General features: G+C 40.4%; 3 protein-coding genes and 1 long non-coding RNA gene across 8 annotated transcripts; 3 read left to right on the top strand and 1 right to left on the bottom strand.

Annotated features, from left to right (window-relative positions):
* Positions 1-1,465: 1,465 nt before the first annotated feature.
* Positions 1,466-25,156, bottom strand: LOC147502119 (uncharacterized). 5 transcript variants are annotated; one of them, XR_015221600.1, is made up of 5 exons: positions 25,019-25,156; positions 24,670-24,744; positions 22,676-22,797; positions 17,352-17,420; positions 1,466-1,913 (listed from the first exon to the last, which is right to left on the bottom strand). It is a non-coding gene; the product is annotated as an uncharacterized LOC147502119 (long non-coding RNA). The 5 variants fall into 5 exon arrangements; XR_015221599.1 differs by having other exon boundaries at positions 1,771-1,908; XR_015221603.1 differs by lacking the exon at positions 25,019-25,156 and adding an exon at positions 24,861-24,998 and having other exon boundaries at positions 1,771-1,908.
* LOC147502122 (uncharacterized) lies at positions 3,191-4,733 on the top strand. The gene is made up of 2 exons (XM_086603854.1): positions 3,191-4,147; positions 4,238-4,733. The coding sequence occupies exons 1-2, from the start codon at positions 3,487-3,489 to the stop codon at positions 4,420-4,422; spliced, it is 846 nt and encodes a 281-aa protein (XP_086459980.1). The 5' UTR covers positions 3,191-3,486; the 3' UTR covers positions 4,423-4,733.
* Positions 4,949-6,067, top strand: LOC147502121 (uncharacterized). The gene is made up of 2 exons (XM_086603684.1): positions 4,949-5,110; positions 5,192-6,067. The coding sequence occupies exons 1-2, from the start codon at positions 4,949-4,951 to the stop codon at positions 5,732-5,734; spliced, it is 705 nt and encodes a 234-aa protein (XP_086459810.1). The 3' UTR covers positions 5,735-6,067.
* Positions 19,011-21,405, top strand: LOC147502120 (transcription factor GTE7-like). Its single transcript, XM_086607076.1, is given in 4 exon segments — positions 19,011-19,392; positions 19,395-20,476; positions 20,579-20,765; positions 20,854-21,405. Coding segments are annotated over 4 exon segments (1,599 nt in total). The 5' UTR covers positions 19,011-19,148; the 3' UTR covers positions 20,940-21,405.
* Positions 25,157-25,226: the final 70 nt, after the last annotated feature.

The following is a 25,226-nucleotide window of genomic DNA, read 5'->3' as shown; positions in this document are numbered from 1 at the left end:
CAAAGTTCGGATTGTTTTTTCTTAACTTCCATATCTTCAAACACGCAAAATACCAAAAAACAAAGTACAAGTGATTCAAATAATTCATTCCCATATCATTTCCAAAAATCAAAGTAAGTGTGTCAGAATTTGGAATTGTAAGAATTTGGAGAGGAAGGGTATCGAGACGGAGAAACAGTATCAAGGTTGCCTCTTTCAATCGAAACAAAGAAATCTAGAGTTCAATCGAGCGGTAATCGAAATCGAGGTTTTGAGCAGTAATCGAAATCGAGCGGTTCTCGGGTTTTGAGTTTTGAGTTTTTGATCAAGCAGAAAAATCAAAATCGAGGGGTTTATTAGAGACGAAGGGTGATTGCCAGTTTCTCGCGTGTTTTGGTTGGGGGGTGTATTGTTGCAGGTTGTGCCCAACACAATGGGCAGACTCGCCCAACTCGGGGTCTGCCCAACACAAATCGGGGTCTGGCAGTAACATGACTCAAAAAGAATAAGACCATTGCCATGGTGTGTGAATTAATGGACCCCTAGGGGTGTGCACGGTTGGTTCGGGTCTAAACCGACAATCGAACTGGCTTTGTCGGTTTATATTTTTTTTAGGACTGCACCGAACCAGCTATATTATATTAACCGAATCAAACCAAACCAAATTAATTTTCAGCGGAACCGATATTCAAACCGAACCAATTAGGTTACGGTTTAACCAATATTAACCGACCCAAACCGACCAGTTTTTATATATTTTTAAATTAAATTAATTAAATATATATATATTTTAATATATATTATATATATCGAGTTGATTCGGGTCGGATTTGGAACTAAATTGATGACAAACCGACCCTATCAATTTTCAAATATATTTAACCGAACCGACTCATAAACATAACCGATCCAAAACCGACCAGCTTGGTTTGATTCGGTTTTGTCGATTCGACCGGTTTTATCCCCCGAAGCTGCCTTGAGATTGAAAAAAGATTAACTACACAAAATTATCAGTGGTCATTAGCTAATGTGTTAAAAGCATCTGTACAGTGTGGCTACCAGTTGGCCTTCTATGGTTCAAAGCTTCAACAATCCGCAAATATCTGTGAAATTATGGGTTTGTGCGAACTTCTCCTATATATGTATTCCACTTGAAAGGGAATTCCCAATCAATTTCATCGAAAGTTTTACATTTGACCTGTTAATACATTTCGATTTATTTGGCTATAAATATAATTAATATCATTCTATATAATATTCAATCTCAATATTAGGCTTATATATGTAAAGTTATAATGATCTATTCTCTCTTAATGATATTAATGCTCAGTTCTGTAAGATATTATTGTCCACGACACCATACGATACAACAGTCCAGGAGAGTAATGAAATTTCATCAAGATTTTTTTTTCCGATAATAACCCACCATATATACATATTAAACTGCAACCAAAGAGTTTACACCATCCGAGGTAAATAGGGAGGAGAATTAACAGCCGCATATTTCAACGCCCATTGTCCTATTTCACGAGCCTCCTGCTGTGAACTTTCCTAAACCAAAAAAACATAATATACATATTGAGTTTCTTAAATAACATTGATTAAACAAAACACAAATTCTTGAAATCTTGAGGTGTTGGAACTCGACCCAGCTCCATTGTTTCTGAGTTCCATCATGATGTCTCTGCAGTCCCCTAGTATCAACACCTTGTCTATCTTAGTCTGCTCAACAGAATGACCGCTAACTCTGCCCCATGACATTCTGCTTCAAAAGGAGGTTGTGCACTAAATCTTCTATATACTGACCCAAGTAACATGCCATCTGCATCTCTACATATAGCTGATGCTGCTCCTTTATTTGTTGTCCTATACTCCTATCAAATGCACCATCAAACCTGATCTTGCTCCAAGTACCATAATAGTAAGTACCTACACTATTCAAAGATGTATGATAGTCAATAGAATTTCATCAAGATTTTGGAATTGCCAAAAAGGCTTTATGTTGAAAGATCTTGTAATTACTACATTCTCTCTGAGAAGATTGTATTTCATGAGGTAAGGCATCTGAAACCTGTGAGCTATTGGAGTCAGTTCAACAACATATACAATTGTTTTGGTATCCCGTTTCAAATCTCTAGTTTCTCACACATTCCCTAGTTTTGTATTTCTTTATAAACACTACTTTCAAAAACTTTTTTTTGGTAAAACTATTTTCATGAACTTGTAGACGAGTAAAAAGACAAAAAAATTTCAACTTTTTGTTTAGGGTTAGTTAGACTTACCCCTATTACTAGTTGCAATTAGTGTTACCCCCCAGTTTTCAAAAATATTAGTGAGATATCCCCCAATTGCAAGATCCAACGGTTACGAGATGAATTTTTCTTTTCAGATGAAAAAATCTGACCGTTGGACCACTCAAATGGGGGGGGTATCACTAATATTTTTGAAAATTGGGTGTAACACTAATTGCAACTAGTAATGGGGGGTAAGTCTAACTAACCCTTTTGTTTATATCCCGCTTTCGAGACCGAGTCTGGTGTGTAGTCATGTGTGTTACGTTACTATAAAGGTTATATTTTGTTAACCTTACTGACGTAGGCAATCTTTGGAGAGAAAGGTGTTTGAGGGATTGGATTGACAGAGTTCATATGAACGAACTGCCTACGTATCACGTTCTCTCTGTTGGGGAGAGACTTGAATCAGGTCAGACGTAGTTCCTTATCATCTTTATATAGGCAAGGTGCATGCGCCTTTTGCATTCCCTCGTCAGGTCAGATCCAACATTGATGGTGAGTTATGGACATTTATCATGAAGCGTGCCTGAAGATCCGATCTTGATGGTTGTAATAAAGACATACGTTACAAGCCGTTGCGGAACGAGAGGAGTGAGCGCTATGCAGGTCGTTTCTGGACAAGATCATCCACTCGACTCGAGTCAATTTGAAGCGAGCTCGCAAGACGAATGGGTGAGATCGGTTGGTGGTGTGGTCGCTCTGGGTGCGAGTTGAATATGTTGCTTGCCTAATTTGAGTCACTATGAAGCGAGCTATGAGGGCGAGGATACGAGGTCGATTGGGAGTTAGGTGTGTGTTGGACACGATTTTGATATTCATTGGATGTGAATATTACTCCCTCATTGACCCATCTCATATACAATTGCCGGGATTTTTTGTGGGAAACGACCCACTGATGAGAGAGAACGATGGCACGTGTTCAGCACATGTGAGGATATGAATAGGTTTGAGCAGAAATTGCAACCGCCTTGTTTCGTGGAATTTGAAAAGACAGGACATAAGGTGACGTGTCGTCTAGGGTTTTGAGTGTAATCCTGACTTGCCTTGGGAACTGAAATGTTTTTTTACACAAAACACTGCTGGTGATTTGAAAAGCCACTGTTCTCACATTTTTCAGCACTTTACGAAGCTGTTAGTTTCTATGCTATTTTTGCTTCTCTCGCTTTCGCAGATATTGTTTTCGTTTTAGGTTGTAACCTTCCTAGTGTAAAGGATGTCGGACTCCGATGACACATGCACTGATGAGATTATTGAGAGATCGTTAGGATCTGAAGATATGGTGGAGGACAAAGTTTATGGGTCTATTTTTGCTATCTCGAGTGATGATCTTATGGAGGATGGTTCTTCTTCCAATAGTTTACCAGTTAGTGTTGTAAATAGAAGTGCGGTTACGAGCTTCAGAGAAATTAGGGCTAGATTTGACATTAATATCCCCGACTTGGAGATACACGACCTGGGTAATGTAGATAACGTATTTAGCAGTAGTTTTGTACCGATAAATCGAGGGGTTGTTGTGTGTATAGGGCAATTGAGAGCGGGGTTGCGTCTGCTGTTCTCGAAATTGACTTGTGATATCCTCCAGAACTTCTGTGGGAAGGCTCTATGTCAGTTTGATGGGCACAGCTGGAGACTTCTTAGGGTTTTCGACCTGTTGAACGAGTTTGGAGAGTATGATATAAGACTCGATAATGTGCTTGAGCACTTCGCTGTAAAGCGATCTAGGTCAAACAACTTTAGTTTTCAGACTATAACTGGTAACTCTTCTATTCTGGATAGGGTAAGCAACGAGTCTTGGGAGCAAAGACCGTTGTTGTTAAGGGGTAACTACTATGTCGCTAGAAATAGTTTGAGGTGTGGGAGTTGTAACTTTGATGGTACGTGTGTACTGATGTTTGCTTTTGTAATGCTTTCGTGTTTCTTTTTCATTGGTAATACTGACTTTGATTGTTGTTTGTTTGTGGCAGACCTTATTTTGAATCGGGGATTTTGTGGGGAGATCAAAAGGTTTGCCAGACTTCATCGATCTGAGAAGAGAGATTTTCTTGCAGTTGTCTCGAGCTATTTCACTGAGCGCAGTGGTGAAGATGTCAGGTCGATGAGGCTGCAACAAAAAAGAAGAGCAAGAGCTGCTGTTGTGATAAGTTCATAGGTTGATTCTGGGATGGAGAGAGAGGGGAGCGACTTGGTAACTCTAGTAGATCGCTGCCGAGTGCGTACCGGGACAGCAAGGACGAGTGGGAATGCTGGGAGCTCGGATGCAGGAGCTGGTGCTGCCAGGCGATCTAGGTCGCGTGCTTGGGGGAGCTCAGAGGTCGCTGCAAGGGAGCATGGGAGGCAGCAAAGGGAGAGCTCCCCGCTGGTAATGGATGACATTGTTGTCACGGTACATGAGCCTCAGCTGAAGAGGAAAGCTGGTCCGTCTGACACTAGGCCTGGTAAAAGTGCTAGGGTGGAGGGTGGCCGACCGCCCTTGGGGAGCGAAACCGGGTGGCTTCCCCGGTCCGCCCATAGGTCACGGCAGATTGGACTTAGACTTAGACTTAAAGCGTTAAGTCTAGTCAACCCGGCCGTCCCAGTGCACATACCTCGTGTGAAGGTGAGAGTATCCGTAAGGTAACCGGAAGTCCGTGGATGGGTAATAATGATCCGGACCGAATCTTGTGTATGTAGATGAAATGGAGGGAAGCCGCATCTTGTCTGGGGGTGATTGCAACTACAAGTCTGCGAAGCTGGCGTCCTACTTGTTCAAGAGTATCGCTCTGGATGGTGACCGGAGCAATCTCGATTCCAAGTACCTTGCTGAGAATCTGAGGTTAATGGATCTCGCTCAGTGCTTGGTAAGTGCTATTCAGAGTCCTTTGTTTGCAACCTCTATTTAGTTAGGCTCCACATAATTATCTCCTTTGTTCGTTTGCTAGCTCATTAACGGGTACCAGAAGCTGAAAGAGACTGCTCAGATCGTTGAATCGGAGAAAGGTCTTGTGGACAAGCTGAAAGAGGAGCTGAAAAATGTGCAGGACATTCAGATCGCTGAAAAGAAAGAGTTCGATGAGATGAAGTCCAATTACGAGGACGGCTGTCTGGATAAGATCATGATGGGTAACGAGCTTGCTCAGGTGAAGGCAAAGCTCGCGACTGTTACTAACTACGCCAAACACTGTAAGGAAGTCGCCCAAAAAGCGAATGACGCCTACAATGCTCTAGATGCTGACTATATAGAGCTCAAGCAGGCGTACTTTGCTCTAAAGGAAGAACATGAACGCGGGGCTTCGGGTACACCAGTATTAGATGTACATGAAGATATAGGTGATGTTCTTCCTTTGGGTGCTTCTTCTCTCGATTTAGTGGAAAGTCGTCCTGACAAGGCCGTCGCTGGTGTTTCTTCTGATGCTGTTGTTGGAGCCGTTGTGGAGGACGTTTTGGATCCCTTGGCCACTGAGAATTTGTCTAATGTTTCTTGAATCTTTTAGTTGCGAGTGAATGTATCTCTTTGTTCTTTATGTTTCTTGATGTAAGTGGTAGTGATACAATAGAGTTGGTTTCCTAGGCTTGCCTGGGCAGTTTGTTTTTATGTTTGCTATGGCATGGGCCAGATACATTAAGAGCTGATAACCTGGGGTAACCCGAGTAGTTCACTTTATTTACTGCTTTATTTGAAAATCTGAATGAACTGGTTTCCACGTAAGTGGCAGTTCGGTAGACTTTAAAGTGAACTGGTTTCCTGAGTATGTTCACACAATTCGTATTCTTCACTTATGAAACGCATGTTTGCGCTGAAGTATTTTGCACTTATAAAATGCTTGTTTGTCTGAATGCGTATTGCATGTTGATTTAATATCTCAGTTGAATTTTGACCTGGAGATGTATGTCTTGTCGTCTAAGAAAACTTAGGATGGATTGAAGTATTTGGGCTCGATTGAGCATACTGCTGTGAAGAGTGTTTTGACTCTAGAGAGCGTTTTGCACTGAGTTGACCCTATAGTAGTAGGTATCCAACTAGTGAGAAGTGTTAAGGCTAAGTAGCATATAAGCTATGTAGCCTTGACCTCAAGTGAGCGTTTTATTATGTTGAACGTTTAAGCTCTGGGGAGCATTTTACTGACCTCAAGTTGTGAAATTTTACTGAATGTCCTGTCTATTTATCTCTTTGTAAGAGAGTAGAAACAATAGAACTGGTTTCTCAGGCTTGCCTGGGCACTTCGCCTTGCTTTACAGTTACTTTGCTACAATATGAACTGGTTTCCACGCAAGTGGCAGTTCGCTTTTTTCAAAAGTTGTAAGAAGACCGATCTGGATTTCTGGGTAGTCCCTGCAGATCGGTGAATTTGTGAACTAGTTTCCTGAGTTTGTTCAGGCAGTTCCGATTATAGATGTTTATAGACTGCATGTCTTTTGCTTATGCTTAACTGCTTGTATCTATTGTTTTGTTCATAATAAATGAGGCATATAGTGGCTGAGAAGTCTGAGAATTAGCTTAGGGAAGCTCTTTGCTCGTAGAGAGCGTTCCCATTTAGTTGATCCTAGATTTGGAAATCGTCACCTAGTATGAACTATATAGGCTATGAAGCCTGGTAACCCGAGGGAGCGTGCTAGCTTAAGAAAGCATGGTGCTCGCTGAGAGCGTGTTACCTTAATAAAGCGTATTGCTCACTGAGAGCGTGTTGCTTGTAGAGAGCGTTCTCACGGAGTTGATCCTACAGTTGTAGGTCTTCAACTAGTGGGAATTAGAGAGGCTATGGAGCCTATAGCTCAAGAGAGCGTGTTGCTCGCGGAAAGTGTGTTAGCTTAAGAAAGTGTGGTGCTCGCTGAGAGCATTCTCATGGAGTTGATCCTACAGTTGTAGGTCCTTAACTAGTGGGAATTGGAGAGGCTATGGAGCCTATAGCTCAAGAGAGTATGTTGCTCGCGGAGAGCGTGTTAGCTTAAGAAAACGTGGTACTCGTTGAGAGCGTATTGCTCGTAAATAGCGTTCTCACGAGTTGATCCTACAGTTGTAGGTCCTCAACTAGTGGGAATTGGAAAGGCTATGGAGCCTAGGAGTGTAAAAAAAACGTTGACCCATCATCCGGTTGGGTACCCGGTCTTCACCCGCCATCCAAACCCGCACCGACCCGAAAACATACCCGCCCCGCCCCACCACCATTTTTACGCGGTCGGGCTATGGGTGTAGGTTCTATGCTCAAATCCGACCCGTCAAACCGCCCGACCCGCACCGTGTCAAAAGCCGTTGACCCAACCCCGTTGACCCGCACAATTTCAAGACTCTAAATCTAATATTTTTGTATTTTGTTTATATTTGGGAAATATAAACACAAACTTATGAGTTCAACATCAATTTACAATATTCAAGTTTGAACATTTGGCAAATATCAAAAGTTCAAATTCAACTTTTGAATTTTGGAGAAGATGAATCATTCGTCCTTGTATTAATTTCGAATTCTTTTAGTTTATATTTTATTGTTTTGTACTATAGATCCTCACTCCCATCTTTATTTTATCATGCTATGAAAAATAATCAATTTACAAATGGTAAATCACGATAAATAAGTTTCAAATTTGCAGATATGGTTTTGGGTTCAAGTTCAAGTTTTTTTATATTTGTTTATTTTTTATTGATTGATTCCATTTTTTTCTCTGGAAATATATTATTTGCATAATTAGAAAGTTTTTTTTTGGTGAAATTGGGTTAAAATGATAATTTCCACCCGATCCGGATGACCATCCAAAACCCACCCCGTAAAAGACCCAACAGTCGGGTGATCGGTACTAAGACATGACACTTCAACCCGCCCCGCCCCGTCGGGGACCACTAGATTTGTATTCTCTAGACCTACCCCAGCCCGCCCCATCACTATTTAACCCGCAGTTGACCCGCCCGCCCGTATTACACCCCTAATGGAGCATATAGCTCAAGAGAGCGTGTTACTCATGGAGAGCGTGTTAGCTTAAGAAAGTGTTCTGCTCATTGAGAGCATTTGACCTCATGAGAGTGTTTTTGATTCGCTTGTGCTGGTGATTCTTTCAACGTGAGTTCCATGTCTGTCGGTGAACTTGAACGAGTAGGTTGCAATAACATACACAAGTAAATTATACCAAACTTTGTAATAAATAGAAACATGGATTGCAAAACATTACACTTTTATTGATAAAATTTCTTTAACAAATAAGTGTTCCAAAGACGTGGTAATGGTTTCCCTTCTTGGGTCTTGATCCAGTACGCTCCATTGTCAACGACACGCTCTACTATGTACGGACCTTCCCATGTTGGTGCTAGCTTAGCGTCATCCTGAGTTTTTTTCAAAACTAGGTCACCAGGTTGAAAAGATCGAGGATTGACTCGCTTGTTGTAGGACTTTTTAGAATCTGATGGTAAGATGCCACTCTGATGGTTGCTTGGTCACGACGTTCTTCCAGTAAGTCGACCTCTCGAGCTAGGAGGGAATTATTGTGTCCAGACTCGATGAGTTCTGACCGAGTCGTGGTGACTGTCAGTTCGGTAGGAATAACGGCTTCCGTGCCATAACATAATGAAAATGGTAACTCGCCTGTGCTAGAACGAGCTAGAGTTCGGTGAGCCTATAGAATGTTCTCTAGTTGATTTGGCTATTGGCTCTTGTTCTTTTTATTCAAGTTTTCCAAGATTGCTTTGTTGCTAGCTTCTGCTTGGCCCTTGCTTTGGGCATACTGGGGGGTGGAAAATGCATGAACAATCTTCCACTTGGCCAAAAACTCCTTGACTGTTTTTCCCTTGAACTGGGAACCATTGTCCATCACCAGTGTGTGGCAAGCCAAATCTGGTGATGATGTGTGTCCAGATAAAATTTTTGACGTGTGACTCCTTGACATGAGCTAAGGGGATTGCTTCGACCCACTTAGTGAAGTAATCAGTTGCAGCCAAGACGAACCGAAAACCAATGATTTTTTGTTGGATGAATGGTTCCATGATGTCCAAGCCCCACATGTGAAATAGCCAAGGGCTGGAAATGTTGATTAACTCGCGAGCTAGCTGAATGATATTGTGGCCAAATGTTTGGCATTTGATGAACTTAAGTACATACTTTTTGGCATCGATCTGCATTCGTGGCCAGAAGTAACCCTGGGAGATCGCTTTGTGGGCTAGGGAGTGACCTCCAGCATGGTTCCCGCATTGCCCCCTATGGATTTCTGCAAAAATCAATTGACCTTGTTCTGGGATTATGCACCTCAAGTGAGGGCCACCAGCAGACTTTCTGAATAGCTTGTTATTGATTAGGCAATAACGACGTGCTTGATATTGAACTTGTCTGGCTTTGATACGTTTTGCTGGGATTGTACCGTGTTGGATGCACTCTATGAGGGGCTGCATCCACATTTAACTCATCTACTGTCGAAGTGGGCATAGGTCGCTGATTTCTAAGATATGTTCGGTTTGGTAAGCAGGTCGGTCAATTACTTCGATGAGTAACTGTCTAAGGGCGCAGTTCGGTGTCTGGATAGCCAAATAAACTAAATTGTCCGCGTGACGGTTCTCGTCATGCAAGAAGTGATGTATGGTGGCTTTCTTAAAAGAAGGAAATAATTGATAAACAACTTGAAGGTATTTAAAAAGGTTACCTTCATGGGTAGTGTACTCTTTAGCAATCTGGCGAACAACTAGTTACAAGTCACTAAAGACTTGAAGTTCTTGTACATCGAAATGCCCATTCTAAGCCATTCTTAAGCCCCATGATTACTCCAGACCTCATTGTTGTGGAGGTCACTTAAATCGATCGCTAACTAATTTCTTCATCATAGCTCCATCTGGGGACACTAAGATGACTCCGATTCCACTCCCTCCGGGGTTGCTAGAACCATCCACAAAGAGAGACCAGATGTACTTGTCCTGCTTCTTCATGGATGGGATATCTGTTTCTGGTTCCCAATTCAGGTCATCGACAGGAAAATCTGCTAGAAAATCTGCAATGACCTGTCCCTTCTGAGAAGTACGTGGGACAAACTCAATGTGATGTTCTCCGAGCTCTTCTACCCATATTGTCATACGGGTTGTTTTGTTTTCCCTAAGAAAGATCTTCTTTAATGGGAAGTCGGTGAGTACTTTGATTAGATGTGCTTGAAAATAAGGCCTGAACTTCCTTGCAGAATATAACAATGCGAGTACTGCTCTTTCAATGTAAGAGTAATTCTTTTCAGCTGGTGTTAATGTCTTACTTGTGAAGTAGATTGGCTTCTCTGAGTTGTTATCCTTTTTGAAGAGAACCGAACTGATAGCAAAGTCTAACACCGCATTATTATGTTTCCCCATCCCTAGGGCCGGGTGGTGTTCCCCTTTGAGGGTGGAGAACGCTTGGTAAAAAACTGCATTTTAAGAAGTTGTAAAACGATTCGCATTTGTCATCACCCTTGATATGAATCGGTTGAATCCTGCAACCATTCTTGATAGCTTCTCTAATTTGCTTCTTTGTCTTTAGATCGCATGCCCAAGAACGATCCGGGTGAGGGTGGCCTCGATCCTCATTATTATGATACCTAATGACCGAAACTTCCATGTCAAAAGGCATTTTTCTGGATTCAAATTCCATGGTATCACCTAACATGTCTTGAGGATATTTGGTCACCGACAAGCTCTTGGCCACCATGTCATAAGATATAGACTTCCATGGTATCACCTAACATGTCCCGAAATGGCGATAAGTCGCCTCCAAAGATTCTTGACCAAATGGGACGGACGTTGTAGCGAAAGAAATTCCCCGCTTCCGTGATGAATGACGTTTTCTCTTGATCTTCTTCAGTGAGTAGGATCTGGTTGTATCCACTGTATGCATCCATAAATGACAGGAGCTCGTGGCCACAAGTCTGGTCCACAAATCGGTCGATTCTAGGTAAAGGGAAGTTATCTTTAGGTGTTTCTTGGTTGACATTGGTGAAGTCAACGCAGAGGCGAACTGTGCCATTCTTCTTTGGAACTGCTACTATGTTAGCAATCCAGTCTGGGTAATCGACCTTTCGGATGAAACCGACTTGTTTGAGTTTGTCGACCTCATCATTTATTGCTTTTTGAAACCTCAGGGATAGTCTCCTAGGTCGCTATCAAACTGGTCTAGCATTAGGGTTGACGTTTAATCTATGACATGCAACACTAGGGTCAATACCAGGCACATCGATATACGACCAAGTGAAAACATCTTTATTCATTGATAAAAAGTTTACAAGCTGGGCTTTAAGTGTAGGGTAAAGGTTAGCCCCTACATAGATGAACTTGGGATCGTCTTATGTTCCTAAGTTCACTCGCTCCTTTTATGTAGTCTGAACTGCTGTTTTTTAAGATGAGGTGACCTCAGGAGAACTGATCTTTGGTGGTGCTTTGTCGATCTGAGGAATGGAAGTCTTGACAATAGGAATTAGAGCGACCTTTGTGGTTATGACAACAAGGGCTGATGCGACCTTTGTGGTCATGACAACAGGGGCTGGAATGATCTTTGGAACCTGTATCGGTTGACTAACAAATGATGGGGTGACCTCTGGGGTCCTGACTGGTGGATGCACAGGAAATTTGGCGACCTCTGGGGTCCTGATAGACGAATGGACTTTTTTGCTAAAGCCCCCAGCGTTCTGCTTTGGTGCTTTGGATCTGGCCTCAGCAATTAAATCTTTGGCTATTGTGTAGCTGATGGGCTTGTTCCTAGTGCCGATAGGTGGGTCAACAGACTTGTTCACTGATAGAATCTAGTTACAATGATAAGCCTCGAGTTGATTGCTGCGAACTCCATCATACCCCTAGGACCAGGAAAGTGGAGCACTTGATGCAGTGTTGATGGTATAACTTACATTTGGTGAATCCAGCGTCATCCTAGGATGGCGTTGTAGGACGATTGGATGTCTAAAACGCTGAAACGCGTATTGAAGCTGACTTTGTCCTCCCTAGATCCCATAGAGATTAGGAGTATGATGTCACCAATTGGGTCGGCTCTGAAGCCATTGAACCCATAGAGAGGAGCTATTAGGTCTATGAAGACCAACTTGGGCAGGTTCATCTCTTGGATGGTATGGTAGAACAAGATGTCGCACGAACTACCGGGATCTATCAGGACACGCTTGACTGTCCAGTCGCTGATTTTGACATAAGCAACTAGTGCATCATTGTGAGGGAGGCAAACCTTGTTGAGGTCGACCTCTGTGAAAGTTATATCACCTAAGCTGCGGCTTGAACTGCGTGGGGCAGGTGCGGCCTGTGAAAAGAACTGGTAAACTTCTTGGAGAGCACCTACGCGTCTCCTTTTTTCTCTAGAGGATGTAACAAAATCATCCTGGAACGTGATCATGTATATCATTCTGTCGTTATCTCTATCTGATGAGTCTTGCGACGACACTTTCGTGGCGTGAGCGGTCGCTAGAATGCCCTCTCCTACGAGAGCGAAGCTTGACACTCGCGCGCTTATGGCGAAATGGAGATCATCGTGCTCTCTGCGAGCCATGAGCTTATGGCGTAGGTCGCCATCAGCGATATTGGTATAATGCTTGATATGTCATGATTCGATGAGGTCCTGGAGGTAGTGCTTGATCCCCCAACACTCATCGGTCTCATGACATTTTGCTCGGTGGAAGGCACAGTAAGGCTTGCGAGGCGATCCTCTGGTTGTCGTTCGTCAGGTCGGTAATATGTAGCTCACTTGATTTTGTCTAGTATGTAATTGGGAGATTGGGTGAGTACAATGAACTCGCGATTATTGTTCATTTTGTTCCCAGACTTCTGTCCTTGTTGTCTAGGTCACTTTTTGGAGGGTGGGGCATCATCAGATATTGTTGCTACCTATTGTTCTTCTGAGAGGCCTTAACGCTTCAGTCCCTCTTGTAACTTGATGTATTTGTCAACATGAGCATATAGCTCGGACAACGTTTCTGGACGTTCTTTCATCAGTGATTTGGAGAGCGTCGTGTTACGCACACGGCAGGCATTGGAGAATGCCAACGTGGCAAATGACTCTTTGAGACCGCTCTCCATGCATAACAGTTCGGTTTTGAACCAACCTAGGAATTCGCAAATGGTTTCATCTTCGCCTAGGGAGAGTTGGAAAAGTGAATTGACATTAGCTTTTTTATGTTTGTTATGGACGTATTGGTTAACGAACAAATCGGTGAGTTGCTCGAAGTTCTTTATCGAAGTCTGGCTCGAGTGAAAAGAACCAATCGAGCACGCCATCTTTAAGACTGACTGGAAACAAGTGGCAATGGAGATCATCGAACTCCTGAGCACTATAGAGTGCAAGGCTTTGAATATAGCATGCCACGTGTTAACCAGGACACGTGTTGCCATCGTACATTAGGAAACGTGGTTGGATGAAATCTGGAGGAGAAGCTCTACTAAGTACCTCAGCAGCGAACGGGGACACACGGTATGTCTTCAGCATCTTTTGAACGATCTGAGTGGCGTCTTTCATAATTGCACTTTGGTCGATCCTTTATGATAGTTTGTTAATCTGTTGATTAACCTCGTTGATATCATCCTCTCCTATGGCACCTGGTGGATTTTGCGTGTCCACTTGCGCACGCAAAGCAACATTCTCCTACCTGAGCAGGGTAATATGCTCGTTCATTGTACCTAACTGACCTCCCAAACTCTGGATTTGAGCTTCAATTCGAGGCTTACCATGCTTCGTGGGATTGAGGATTTTGTTTATTGGTTTTGGGATTTGTGATGTGGTTTCTCAAGAAATCGAGATCACAGACGGCGCCAATGTAAAGGAGCGTTATCCCTTACAAATATGGATTTGGAAATGGAAAAAACCGAGTTCGTTGTTGAGTGAACTACCTACGTATCTATCTCTCAGATTATGGGAGGAGAGAAGAATCAGGTCCGGCGTAGTTCATATGGGAGGTATTTATAGCTGGTGAATGTGGATTTTTATCCAACATGTGTACTGACAACCACAAATGTATGGTTGAGATTGAGAAGAAGTGTTGAAATGGTGGTGGTAGGAATTCTGTAATAATGAGGAGTGGTTATAGTGGTTCGTAATTTGCGGTGATGAAGTGGGTAAGTACAGTTTTGGCAATGATTGTTTCTAGAAGATAGGCTGAGTCATGAGATAGAACGCTCTGTGTGAATATGTGCGAGTCGATCTGTTCTAGAGCAATCTCCTAACTTGTGGATGTGAGCTGCTGATGTAGGTCACTCTGAAGGCAGTTCGGGGAACTAGGTCAGAGGTCGGTGTGGTATTTCCGCTATGCTGAACACGTTCTTGATATTCCTGAATGAGAATATCACTCCCTCATGGTTATATTGAACATATTCACTTTATATTGCACACACTCTGTTATCTGTCTCCATTATTATTACATGGTTTAGTTCAAATTATAGGTAAAATGTTGTCAAAATTTTCTAATCAGCCAAACAATTATGGACATGCTATGTGTATCCATAGTCTGGGATTTCGAAATTCTCGGAATTCCGACAAATTCAAAAACTGAAATTGACAATATTTCAACCCATGTTAAATTTTGATTTTGACAAGATTTCGAAATGGTTAAAATTTCAACCTTATGTTGTATTTTCCGGTTTTTTTTTTAAACTGAAATATCCGACGGAATTTCGACATTCCATTTGGAATCTTGAACACTGTGTGTATCAACCTATTTTCCTCTATTTTGTAAGTATTCTCCTCTAAAGCACGGATGCACCTACTAAAGGGTTGTGTCTACGTCCGACATGGACACAAACACGGCATGGACGCACATCCGACGCGGTCAACTAAATCGGACACGAGTCAAGACACAGTCAAGACGCGGATTTTGACTCAAAAAAATATAAAATAAATCAAAATAATACTAAAAAAACTCATTTTTTCCGTTTTTATTTTGGTAAGACTAATGACATATTTTTTAAGTTTCATTAGGAAATATTAAACTTAATCTTGTGGCTATTTATCTTGAATAGTTTTGAATTTATGAATGTTGATATATTTAATTTAGTTTTTAATGTTCTATTTATATAAAATAAAATTATAAATATTAATTAATCTCTGCGTCCTTTGCTGCGTCCGTATCTTACTTTTTTGAGATATAACCGAGTTGCCGTGTCTATGTCCACGTCCGTGTCGTGTCCGTGTAAAATAGATATTTTCTAATTCCAGCAAATTGATCAATTCTAGTCACCTTCCATAAATTATATCACAAAGCAAATACCAATATTAGTAGGCAATGAGCATAAAAATTGGGAAAATTTACTTGAACTCCTCGCGTAGTCGCGTATTTGCATATCGTTTTTGGGAATCAAATGTGAAGTAAGTAGATGAAAGATTGAAGAAATCTCTTTCAAAACACCTTAACAATTTTTGACAAGGTTAAACGTATTCAATTGAGTTAATCCTTTTGTAGTGGTGTGCTCCATCATGTGATATACATCTCCACAAAAAATTAGCCCTCAATTCATCTTGTAAGTCCACTTTTCATAATAGAGTAACTTTAGAGTCACTATAAGGTGGAGTTCATATAACCATTTCCTAATATCTATTCAAAAACTCATTTAACATCAAGGAAATCTTTCTTATCTATCAAATTAAAAGGATGAAAGAAGCGTTAATGAGTTAGACGAAATCAGTCTTGAAACTTGAATTGATCTCAAGTTTATTTCATGGAGATGTCGAGAAATTTGAAGTTGTCTGTGCCTGCGTCCCAGCAATGAATAGTCAAGGCCCAGACCCTTTAAGCATTTTCCTTTGTTGACTTGTAAGTCTGATCCAATGTCACCCAACAACTTTTAGTTAACCATCACACTACTTTAGCTCACTTGAAAGTGTCATGTCACAACTTGTGGAATGCAATATTGTTAGCCATGCGGATGGAGCCCTACAAGCCCCACATGGCCACACTAACCCTTTTTATTTTTTATTAGATAGATTATCTTCCTATCTCATTACTTACGTGAGAGAGTAAAGCCATGTAATCCGGTCACCAAAACGGGCTTAATTTCCTGTCTCCCTAGAATTATTGTTTTCCATCCAAACTGTTCTTTTGAGGGTAGGGAAAATGTCCTTGTATGATGAGTTGATAATATTAGATCTAAAGGCTCAAAGCTCAACGGCTCATTTGGCCGCCTCTCTCGATCTCTCTCAAGCTTGAGGGAGTAGAGATACCTTTCCTCTGGGGAACAATAGTCCTTTCCACCTCCCCTTTCTCCCTTAAGTTCTCATCTCCACCTAGCTCTAACCCAATTAGTGTTCCACAATCTGAACCTTACCATTCCCAGGCTCCACAATCCCAAACTCCTTGATTACAGTAGATCTACTAATTGGAAGTGATGAAGAAGAAAAAAAAAAAGCTTCCTCCTTTATGTTGGTATGTAGGGGTTTTTATATCCTATAAGATAATCGACGTTGGTCTCTATCTTTGTTGGATCTGGTGGTGGGTTTTGGGGTTGTCTCCTTTGGTGCAGCCACCTTCCCATATTTTGCAGATCTTATCTTATTTGAAGACCTTAAATAAATTGTTTTTTGGTATGCAACTGGTTGTGTTGGTTCTAATTTGGCTTTACTTAGTCTAACATCTCTCTATCGATGTCAAAGCCATGGGTTCAGCCTTTTAATTATCTCCGGATTTCTGGTTTGGCTCCATGATTTGTTTGTTCAAAGTCATGGCTCTCTCCCATTTTCTACCCCCTCTATGGATTACTGGGTTGGGTTTCTTGGTCAGGCCACCGCTCACTAGTTGGGCCTTTGGTGGGGCATTCCAGTTTGGAATTGCTAATCTTACTACTTTGTTGTAGAGTTTTATATTGTTGCCAGTCGTCACCTTGGGAGATCCAACACAATGGAAGAATGAGCAACTGTGAAACTGGCCTATAGAAAAAGATGGAGTTTTCAATGTGGTCTTGGTGCCGCTGGTGGTTGCGTGCAGCTGGTGGAGTCTATGTCGAGACTACCATATATTTACAGCTTATGTTTGTTTCAACTGTACTAATTTCAGTTTTCGTTTGTTGTTTTCAATTTGATGCTAATTGTTATGATGGTAAGAATTTACTTATTAATTAATACAATCGGGGCAGTTTTATCGAAAAAATATATATTAGATCTAAGTGGGTGAAATTTGTGCTATATCTTTGCTCACCACTTTTCACATAGGCTGGAACTTTGACATGATGACAATCACGATCACACCCATCTCGACATCCAGAACCTGAAACAAAAAAAAATAAAAGTTGACACACTTCACACTTGTCACCAATTTGGTTTGACATTCAGTCATTTTAGCTTCATTATTACCATACCGAAAATAAGATACCGAGTCTCACCGAATCATAATAAATATTCACTGTGGGGTCAACATATATACTTTGAGCTAAACCAGATGAAAGACAAAGTATACTACAGAAGCTTATTCTAAAGCCTCAATAGTCATTTTCACTTGGGGTTCAACTTTGCCATATCTAGAAGTCTAGAACTGCTACACATTCATCAATCAACAATCACTTGTATTATGTTCTTCAGTTTATTATGTTTGTCTTTGAATCAATGAATGTTTATAAAGTACGTAGTGTAACCATAAAGACTCTTAATGATATGTTAATATTTTCTTATTAGTGTATGTATGGCATCATAGAAGTGTTGCACATACCTCCAAGAAGGTCGGCATCTCATCCTCAGCACCCTTGTCATCCGGATGAACCCATTTTGAAATTAATATTTTTGTCTTAGCCTTTGACTTAAACAATTTTGTTCTAGAAGTAGCAGAATGCAGAAGTAAAGAAGAGTGTTATAATAGATAGTTCCCTAATCTACAAAAGCGACTAAGCGAGAAGCTGAAAACCCAAAACTTCGACACTTACTGAAATTTAATCTCATCGTGCTGCATAGTACATATACACATTTTGAAAAGTTTTAACAAACAGAATTTCAAGTCTCAATAATGGCATTTTGTTTTATACCCTATGCAATCGAGAGCTCTGGAGGACTACAAACGTCGAGATGCCTACAGTTCAGGAAGCAAAAATAAAAAAACAGAAGCTTTTACGCCTGATTAGCCAAGCTTTGCACGACATTTATTTGGTTTGACACTTATTACATTGGACTTGGAGCACGACATCACAAACTTTCAGCGGTTCGAAGCTTTGATCCAAAGCAGTATTATTCCGCAAATGATTAATCACAACGAACAATTTGGAAAACCCAAAATCAATAATTCCCCATCACATCATTTGGGCCCCAACCTAATACAACAGTCAAACAAAAGTCGAGGTGAACAAACTCAATCAAAGGGACCCACAAGAAGCTCACATCATCAGACGCACACTATCCACCCGACATACAAAATAAGATTACGTCAAAAATTAACTAAACCAACGCAAAAACAGTCAAAGATTTTTTCAGATTTTTCAGCAAATTAATCCACGTGTCAAACAATCTGACGTGGTATGTATCTAGAAATTGGCGGGAGAAGATTCCGGAAAAGATATTTCCCCACTTTAAACACCAGCTACACAAATTCCACGTCCTCAAAACTCACGTTAAATTCCCGCCTTGGAAAAATAAAAAATAAAATTAAAAACTCACCCAACCCCCATCTAAACCCTACACGTGTACGTCAACAATAAATCCCAACCGTTAATGACAGAAAGGACGGGCAGCAATAAAGAAATCCAGAACCGTAGATTCAACGGTTTATAAAAAATCAACGCTCGATATTCCCCTAAAACGTTAACGGGCAGATCTGGTTGCCTTTAAGAAGCCAAGCTCAGCCTTCGTTTCTTCTCATCAGAAAAGAGGGTCTTCCTAAACAAAACCCTCGTTTCTTTCTATTTTTTTTCCCCCCCTCCTGCCTCCCTCCCTCCCTCCAAAGCTGTTCATTTCATTTCAACCCAATACCGGCATAATCAAATCGGAATATCGCCGGAATTTTGAAAGTTGAATGGCATCGGCGTTATTAGCAAGTAGAGCAGAGCCATTATGGGGAGAAAGAAAAGTATATGCAAGAAAACAACCAAATACTCAAACCCCAAACCCTAACCCTAATTTTGATTACCACCAACAAATTGATGAAATTGAATCAGTTTCTATCTCATCTGATTCCTCAGCAGCAGCAGCTCAGAATCACCATTCAAAAGAATCTGTACACGATGGGTTGGTTACTTTTAACATTGCTGCTTATACAAAGGGGAATTAAAAGATTTGAAGAAAAGATTAGCTTATGAGTTACAGCAAGTACAGAAATTACGTAACCAGATCGAATTACGAGAAATGGGTCATCAAGAAATGAAATTGGTTAAAGGTGTGGGGAAGAATAATAAGAAAAGAGGGTCGAGTTCTGTAATAGATTTGAGTAGGGATCTGAAAAAACAGGCATTAGAATGGGAAGGGCAATTTGGGAAAGTGTTGGAAAAAATAATGAAGCATAAACATGCTTGGGTTTTTAATTCACCGGTAGATGTAGTGGGAATGGGACTGCATGATTATAATGCTATAATTAAACAGCCAATGGATCTAGGTACTGCCAAATTGAATTTGGAGAGGGGTCTTTATTCTACTCCGGTGGAGTTTGCTCAGGATGTTAGATTGACTTTTAATAATGCTTTGACTTATAATCCACCTGGTCATGATGTTTTTATTATGGCTAAAGATTTACTTGCTCGATTTGAGAGGTCCTTTTCGCCTGCTTTTAAGAAGTTTCAGCAGCAGACTCAGCGTAATAATCATAATGTAGCTCAACAACAACAGCAGCAGATGAAATGGGGTGGTGGTGATCAGCATTCAGATAGATTTGAGGAACGGCGTGCTGCTGCTGCTTATCATCGAACACCAACTGTAGAAGCTGCTGTTGCCAGGAAACCAATGCCGGTACCAACGCCCCGAGAAGAAGTGGTGGTGCCTGAAATGGAAGTTACGAGACCACCCGTGGTGTTGGAGAGATCAGGGGGGAATGGGAAGTTAGCAAAGCCGAAAGCAAAGGATTTAAATAAGAGAATGATGACTTTTGAGGAGAAGCAGAAGATGAGTTTGTGTTTAGAGGAGTTACCACAAGAGAAGATGGATCAGGTAGTTCAGATTATGAGAAGGAGAAATGCAGCTCTTTCGCAGAAGGATGATGAGATTGAGGTTGATATTGAGGTTTTGGATATAGAGACTTTATGGGAACTTGATAGATTTGTGTGTAATTATAATAAGATGGTGTCTAAGATAAAGAAAATTGAGGCGCTTGACGGTGGGCAGAAGCCGCTGGTTTCAGCTGATGGGAATAAGGTAATGGACTGTTTTTTTTATATAGGTACCTCTTATTATTTCATTGCTCTAAATTTTGTCTTTCCATATATGTTTACTAATGATTTCACTGTGTGTTAACAGTCTCCGGTTAGTGAGATGACTGAAGCTGTAGCTTCTGAGAAGAGCAAGAAAATTGAACCTGTTTGCGTTGAGGAGGATATCGACATTGGTGAGGATATGCCAACACATAATTTCCCACCAGTGGAAATTGAGAAGGAATCGAGTAGCTCTGGAGGCAGTTCTGGGAGTGATTCGGATTCGTCCAGTGGTATGGAGTTTGTATCTCTTCCCTCATTTACTAGTTCGACTTGTAGACTGTGTAATGACATTGCCAATTTCTCTTGGCATTGCTACAGGTTCGGATACTTCGTCAGATAGTGATTCTGATGCAGATGATGCTCAGTCGCCTTGCGTTGAATCAAAATCGTCTCCGAAGAGCTGAAAAATGGTTGAACCAAACTAATCTACTAATGAAAGAGGTGAAGAGATGTAGAGAAGAATGCAGATTGAGAAGAAGTGGAGGAAGGAGTATGCTAATGAAGCTAAGTTCCGTTTTGAGAAAATAGAGGATAGCATTGTGTTTGTTTTTTTATGGTTGCAGGCAGGGAAGTGATTTCTTGAGGGATTTCTTGGAGTGTTGTTGTGGTATGGGGTGAATATGGATTGATAAGCTTGTGTACCATATAATGTAAAGAGAAGTGACAAAATCAAAAGGGATTAGAAGCAGATGAGAGGAAGTTAGGAGTTAGAGATAGAGATGATGAACAACAAGAGCAGCTCAAAATTTTTTTTTAGGTTTTTTTAGGTTAGTGGACCCAGAAGAAAAAAAAAAGGGTTTATAAAGTTCTTTGTACAGAACAGCACCACCACATGATTTCCCATGTTAATCAAATCTTTTGGCAATTCAATCTCTCTTTATTTGATCCACATGTGATAAATTTTAGTACAGACCATACAAGTCGTGCAGATCCATGAAATGCAAAGAAAAAGTGAATGGGAAACAACCCCCATAAACAAAGCTGAAACCCTTTCTACCTTGGATGACAAGATTATGATATTCTTTCTTGGAGGACCAACTACATCCCTTTCTTCTTTTGTTCTTCCTGAGCGCCCAGTATGTCAGGTTTTACCGATTTTGCTAGTCGGTGCCTCGCATCTCGTAAATGGGAGGCAAACAATTGAAGCAGAAGTGTCCTAAATGAGTTCAAAGTGCAAACTACTAGCTGAGTAATGATAGATACCAGGTGGAACTCATAAATGATGAAATCAAGTGAACTCATAAGTCATAAATGATGAAATCGAACACAAAAGTCAAAAGATCTTCTCTTGGTGCAGCTATCCGTCTGACCATTGCAACAACAAGAAGAAATATGTATCTTTACCAAAAAAAACAACAATAAGAAGACAGGAATTATTGATTCTACTATTCTAGTTCTAGATATACATTAGAAAGTAAGACTCATAAAATGGTTGACTGGCTAAAAGAATTTAGCATTTCGGTAATGCCAACAAAATGGGACAGTGGTCAAAAGCAGATCACAAAACTGACAACCACGGCTTGTTGGCATAGCTTAAGATTTCATGTGATGTAGATTAAACTGGCAGAAGCTTCAGTTTATTACATTCTACTCTTGAATTAAACAAACAAAAGACAACTCTTTTATTGAATCTCACAATTCATAAACATCACCTATGAGGAACCCTAATTACAAGTGTCAACAACCAACTACGAGAAAGGGAAAACGCCGAATAAAGTAACCTGTGGGCTTTGACCAAAACCAAAGGCGTCCACGTGTAGAATGTGTAGGAAATATAGGCGCACGCCTATAACTTAAAAACAACGGACTAATGCTCTGCATCATCATGTCTTTGTACAAGTGTAACATGAAACGCTAAAAGAAACAGTGGCTTCACATCATAATTAGTAAAACATTCTCCATATACATGGTTAATCATAACCTTATTGATGCACGTTTAGAGAAGCTACTGAGTGAGTCAAGCACCAATAAGGTTAGAGCTCTACATAGTGACAATGAAGTATTTATTTGTTATTGTTGTTTCGTTGGAACAGACTGTGCCTATATTAAATGAATTATGCGTCCCCTAACAAAACAAGTTAGGATGAGGTCTCAAACAGGATACGAGCTATGACAAATGAAAGAAACGAAGACATGATACCTGAAGTGGCTCACATATACCAGATTCATGAGCATCTCGTATAAGCACCAAGGAAGCTTCACTTGTTAACAGTCAGGCATTATACACTGCACAATTCTCAACGATAGCTCGCCCCCTGTTACCTAAACACCAAATTGGACAGGATTTTAAATTGGAACTCAGTGCGAGAAGCATATGAGAACAAATAAGCAGCACTATGTAGTGTTTTATTCTGAGCGATTTAATTCACAGGAAAAGCTAAAAGAAAGACGGACGATGAGGGTTTACACCATGTATTGGCATCGCAGCAGTTGGTAATACAGTAACAGTCCCCCTCACTCCTTGTTTTCTTTGTGAATTTGGCCAAATTGAATGAGTTCCTCTTTGACTCGTGTACGGTGCAAGGGGAAAGGTAAAGTAGATGTCTGTCTCAAGTCTCAACCCCTTCAGTTGCAGTTGGTACCTTCTGTCAAATGAATGTTCGGCTTCCAATTTTTTGTCCTTCAAAATGGTGCTATAGTATCAAATTATTCAACAGTCTGCTTCCCAATTAATCACATCCTATGTTCACCAGCCACAAGAATTATTGCTTAACTATTCAAATACCGTCAGAGAAATCCTTTAGATTCACAAGACGGGTTTTAGGGCTAATGCATGAAAGTGTTACTTTGTTCCTAGTCTTTAGTTGTTCCTCTTACTCTGTTGAGTAGAAAGTCTGCACCACCTCCTCCCCTCAAAGGAACTTAGTTCCAGATAATACATCATCCCCACCTCGTGATTTACTTTCAACTTTTCAAGCAAATCCAATTGAAGAGGCAAGAGATGGTATTTCAGAAAATAAAAAATAATAAGACAGAGTTCACGCTTACGCAGCATAGTTGGTATAGGAAGTGCATAACACAGTCAAACTCAACCAAAAGCAGCAGGATGCATAAAAGCCAAAGAGATTGATGGAAGATGCTTCTACTCCAAACCATCATTCTTCGGCCACATCAACGAAAAAGCTATTATGTTACAATCCATCATCTGAGAATACTTTGCCACGGAACTTCATAGGCAGTCAATTAATAAAATGAAGTCATATTCTTTATCTAGCAACACAAAACATATCCTTAGAACAGTCAAGGCAAAGTATACACACTGTATGAACACCATTAGCCACTTACTTATAACCAGAAATTCAGACTGCCGGATGAGAGAAGAGATGCCTTGGCACATCCTTTTGCATTTCCCTCTCTAAGGGAACGGGTGAGATTAACGTTTAAACTTTATACGCAGCTAAGATTGTGCAATATAATTCTTGACCAACTAATAGCAACCAAACAATTGTTATTGATACAACTCTCTTTTATCAATGGATCAAGAATAGAGTCCATCTTGATCCAAAGATTTTTCCAACCTTCTTCCAAAATATTTATCGAGAGTAACGGCCACAACCTCACTACAACCTCTGCATGGACAGGTTTCTTATTCAAGACTTGGACAAGACCCTAAGAAATTAATTGCTCTATAATGGGAAACACAGTCACATCCAGATGGCCCTGGAATACCACTTAAAGCCCCTCCCGTATTAACTTTAATACAATCGCCGTGAGGAAAGCCGACTAAACCTCAGTGATGTAAAGTTGCATTTATTACTGAAGTACTACGCACCTTTCTTGCTTCAAACGATTCAGAAAACTAAAAAAAACAGGGATGATCTGCAGATTCCTTTATTAGATTAACCATAATTTAATTAAAGAGATAAATGCCATAAAAGTATACAACTCAGTGTAAAAGAATAATATTGCTTTTTATTTTGTTTGAAAGAGAGAAGAAAGAAGATACATCTTTCCAGTTAAAAGGAAGATTTCTGAAACATGAAGTAGTAAGAAAATTCAAAGTCAATTCCAACCATTTCAAATTTTAAGTACAGCAGTACAGCACACCTATGAGTTCCTATTTACATTAGGGTAACAGCAATAAACGATTAAATTGTCAAAAAAATGGAAAGATCTTGGAGTAAAGGATTATACCTTCTCTATAACTCGGTTTCTTTTTTTTTTTTTAGCTCTTTACTTGCAACAAGAATTTTCCACATATTTTCATACCTGCAATTTTAAACACAAATTCATATACCAGCTACAATTCTACAAAGCAATTCCACTGAATTTACAAAGTCAGTCAAACAGAAAGAAAGCTCCCCCACCACTGACTGACCACTCACATATAATAATCATTTTTGACATTTTGTTTTTCTAGAATAATAGGCTCAAGTTTTTGAGATTGTGTGAGAGAGAAAAGTGTGATTAGGCTAATCTATTTTAATCAACTTGATGAACAATGGTGGAAGATTAGGATTTTGTCCCTTTCTAATTAGATTACCTCACTAATCAATCAATCAATGTGGCCAAACCAACTTTCAAATGTTGGGTTTGTGGAATAGCTACACTTTGCTTGATAATAATAGTGTTGAGGCTAGTGACAACCAAAAAAGGGTTTATATGGGTGTGTGCAACTTTATGTATGGCCAAAAATATCACATCACATCTTCATAAGAATGTAAGGGTATTTGGATTGGCGTTGGTTTGCG

Source organism: Coptis chinensis, chromosome 4 (genome assembly GCF_015680905.1).
Source record: "Coptis chinensis isolate HL-2020 chromosome 4, ASM1568090v1, whole genome shotgun sequence".
NCBI lineage: Eukaryota > Viridiplantae > Streptophyta > Magnoliopsida > Ranunculales > Ranunculaceae > Coptis > Coptis chinensis.
The sequence above is the reverse complement of the archived record's forward strand: the minus strand, read 5'-3'. Positions and strand labels throughout refer to the sequence as shown.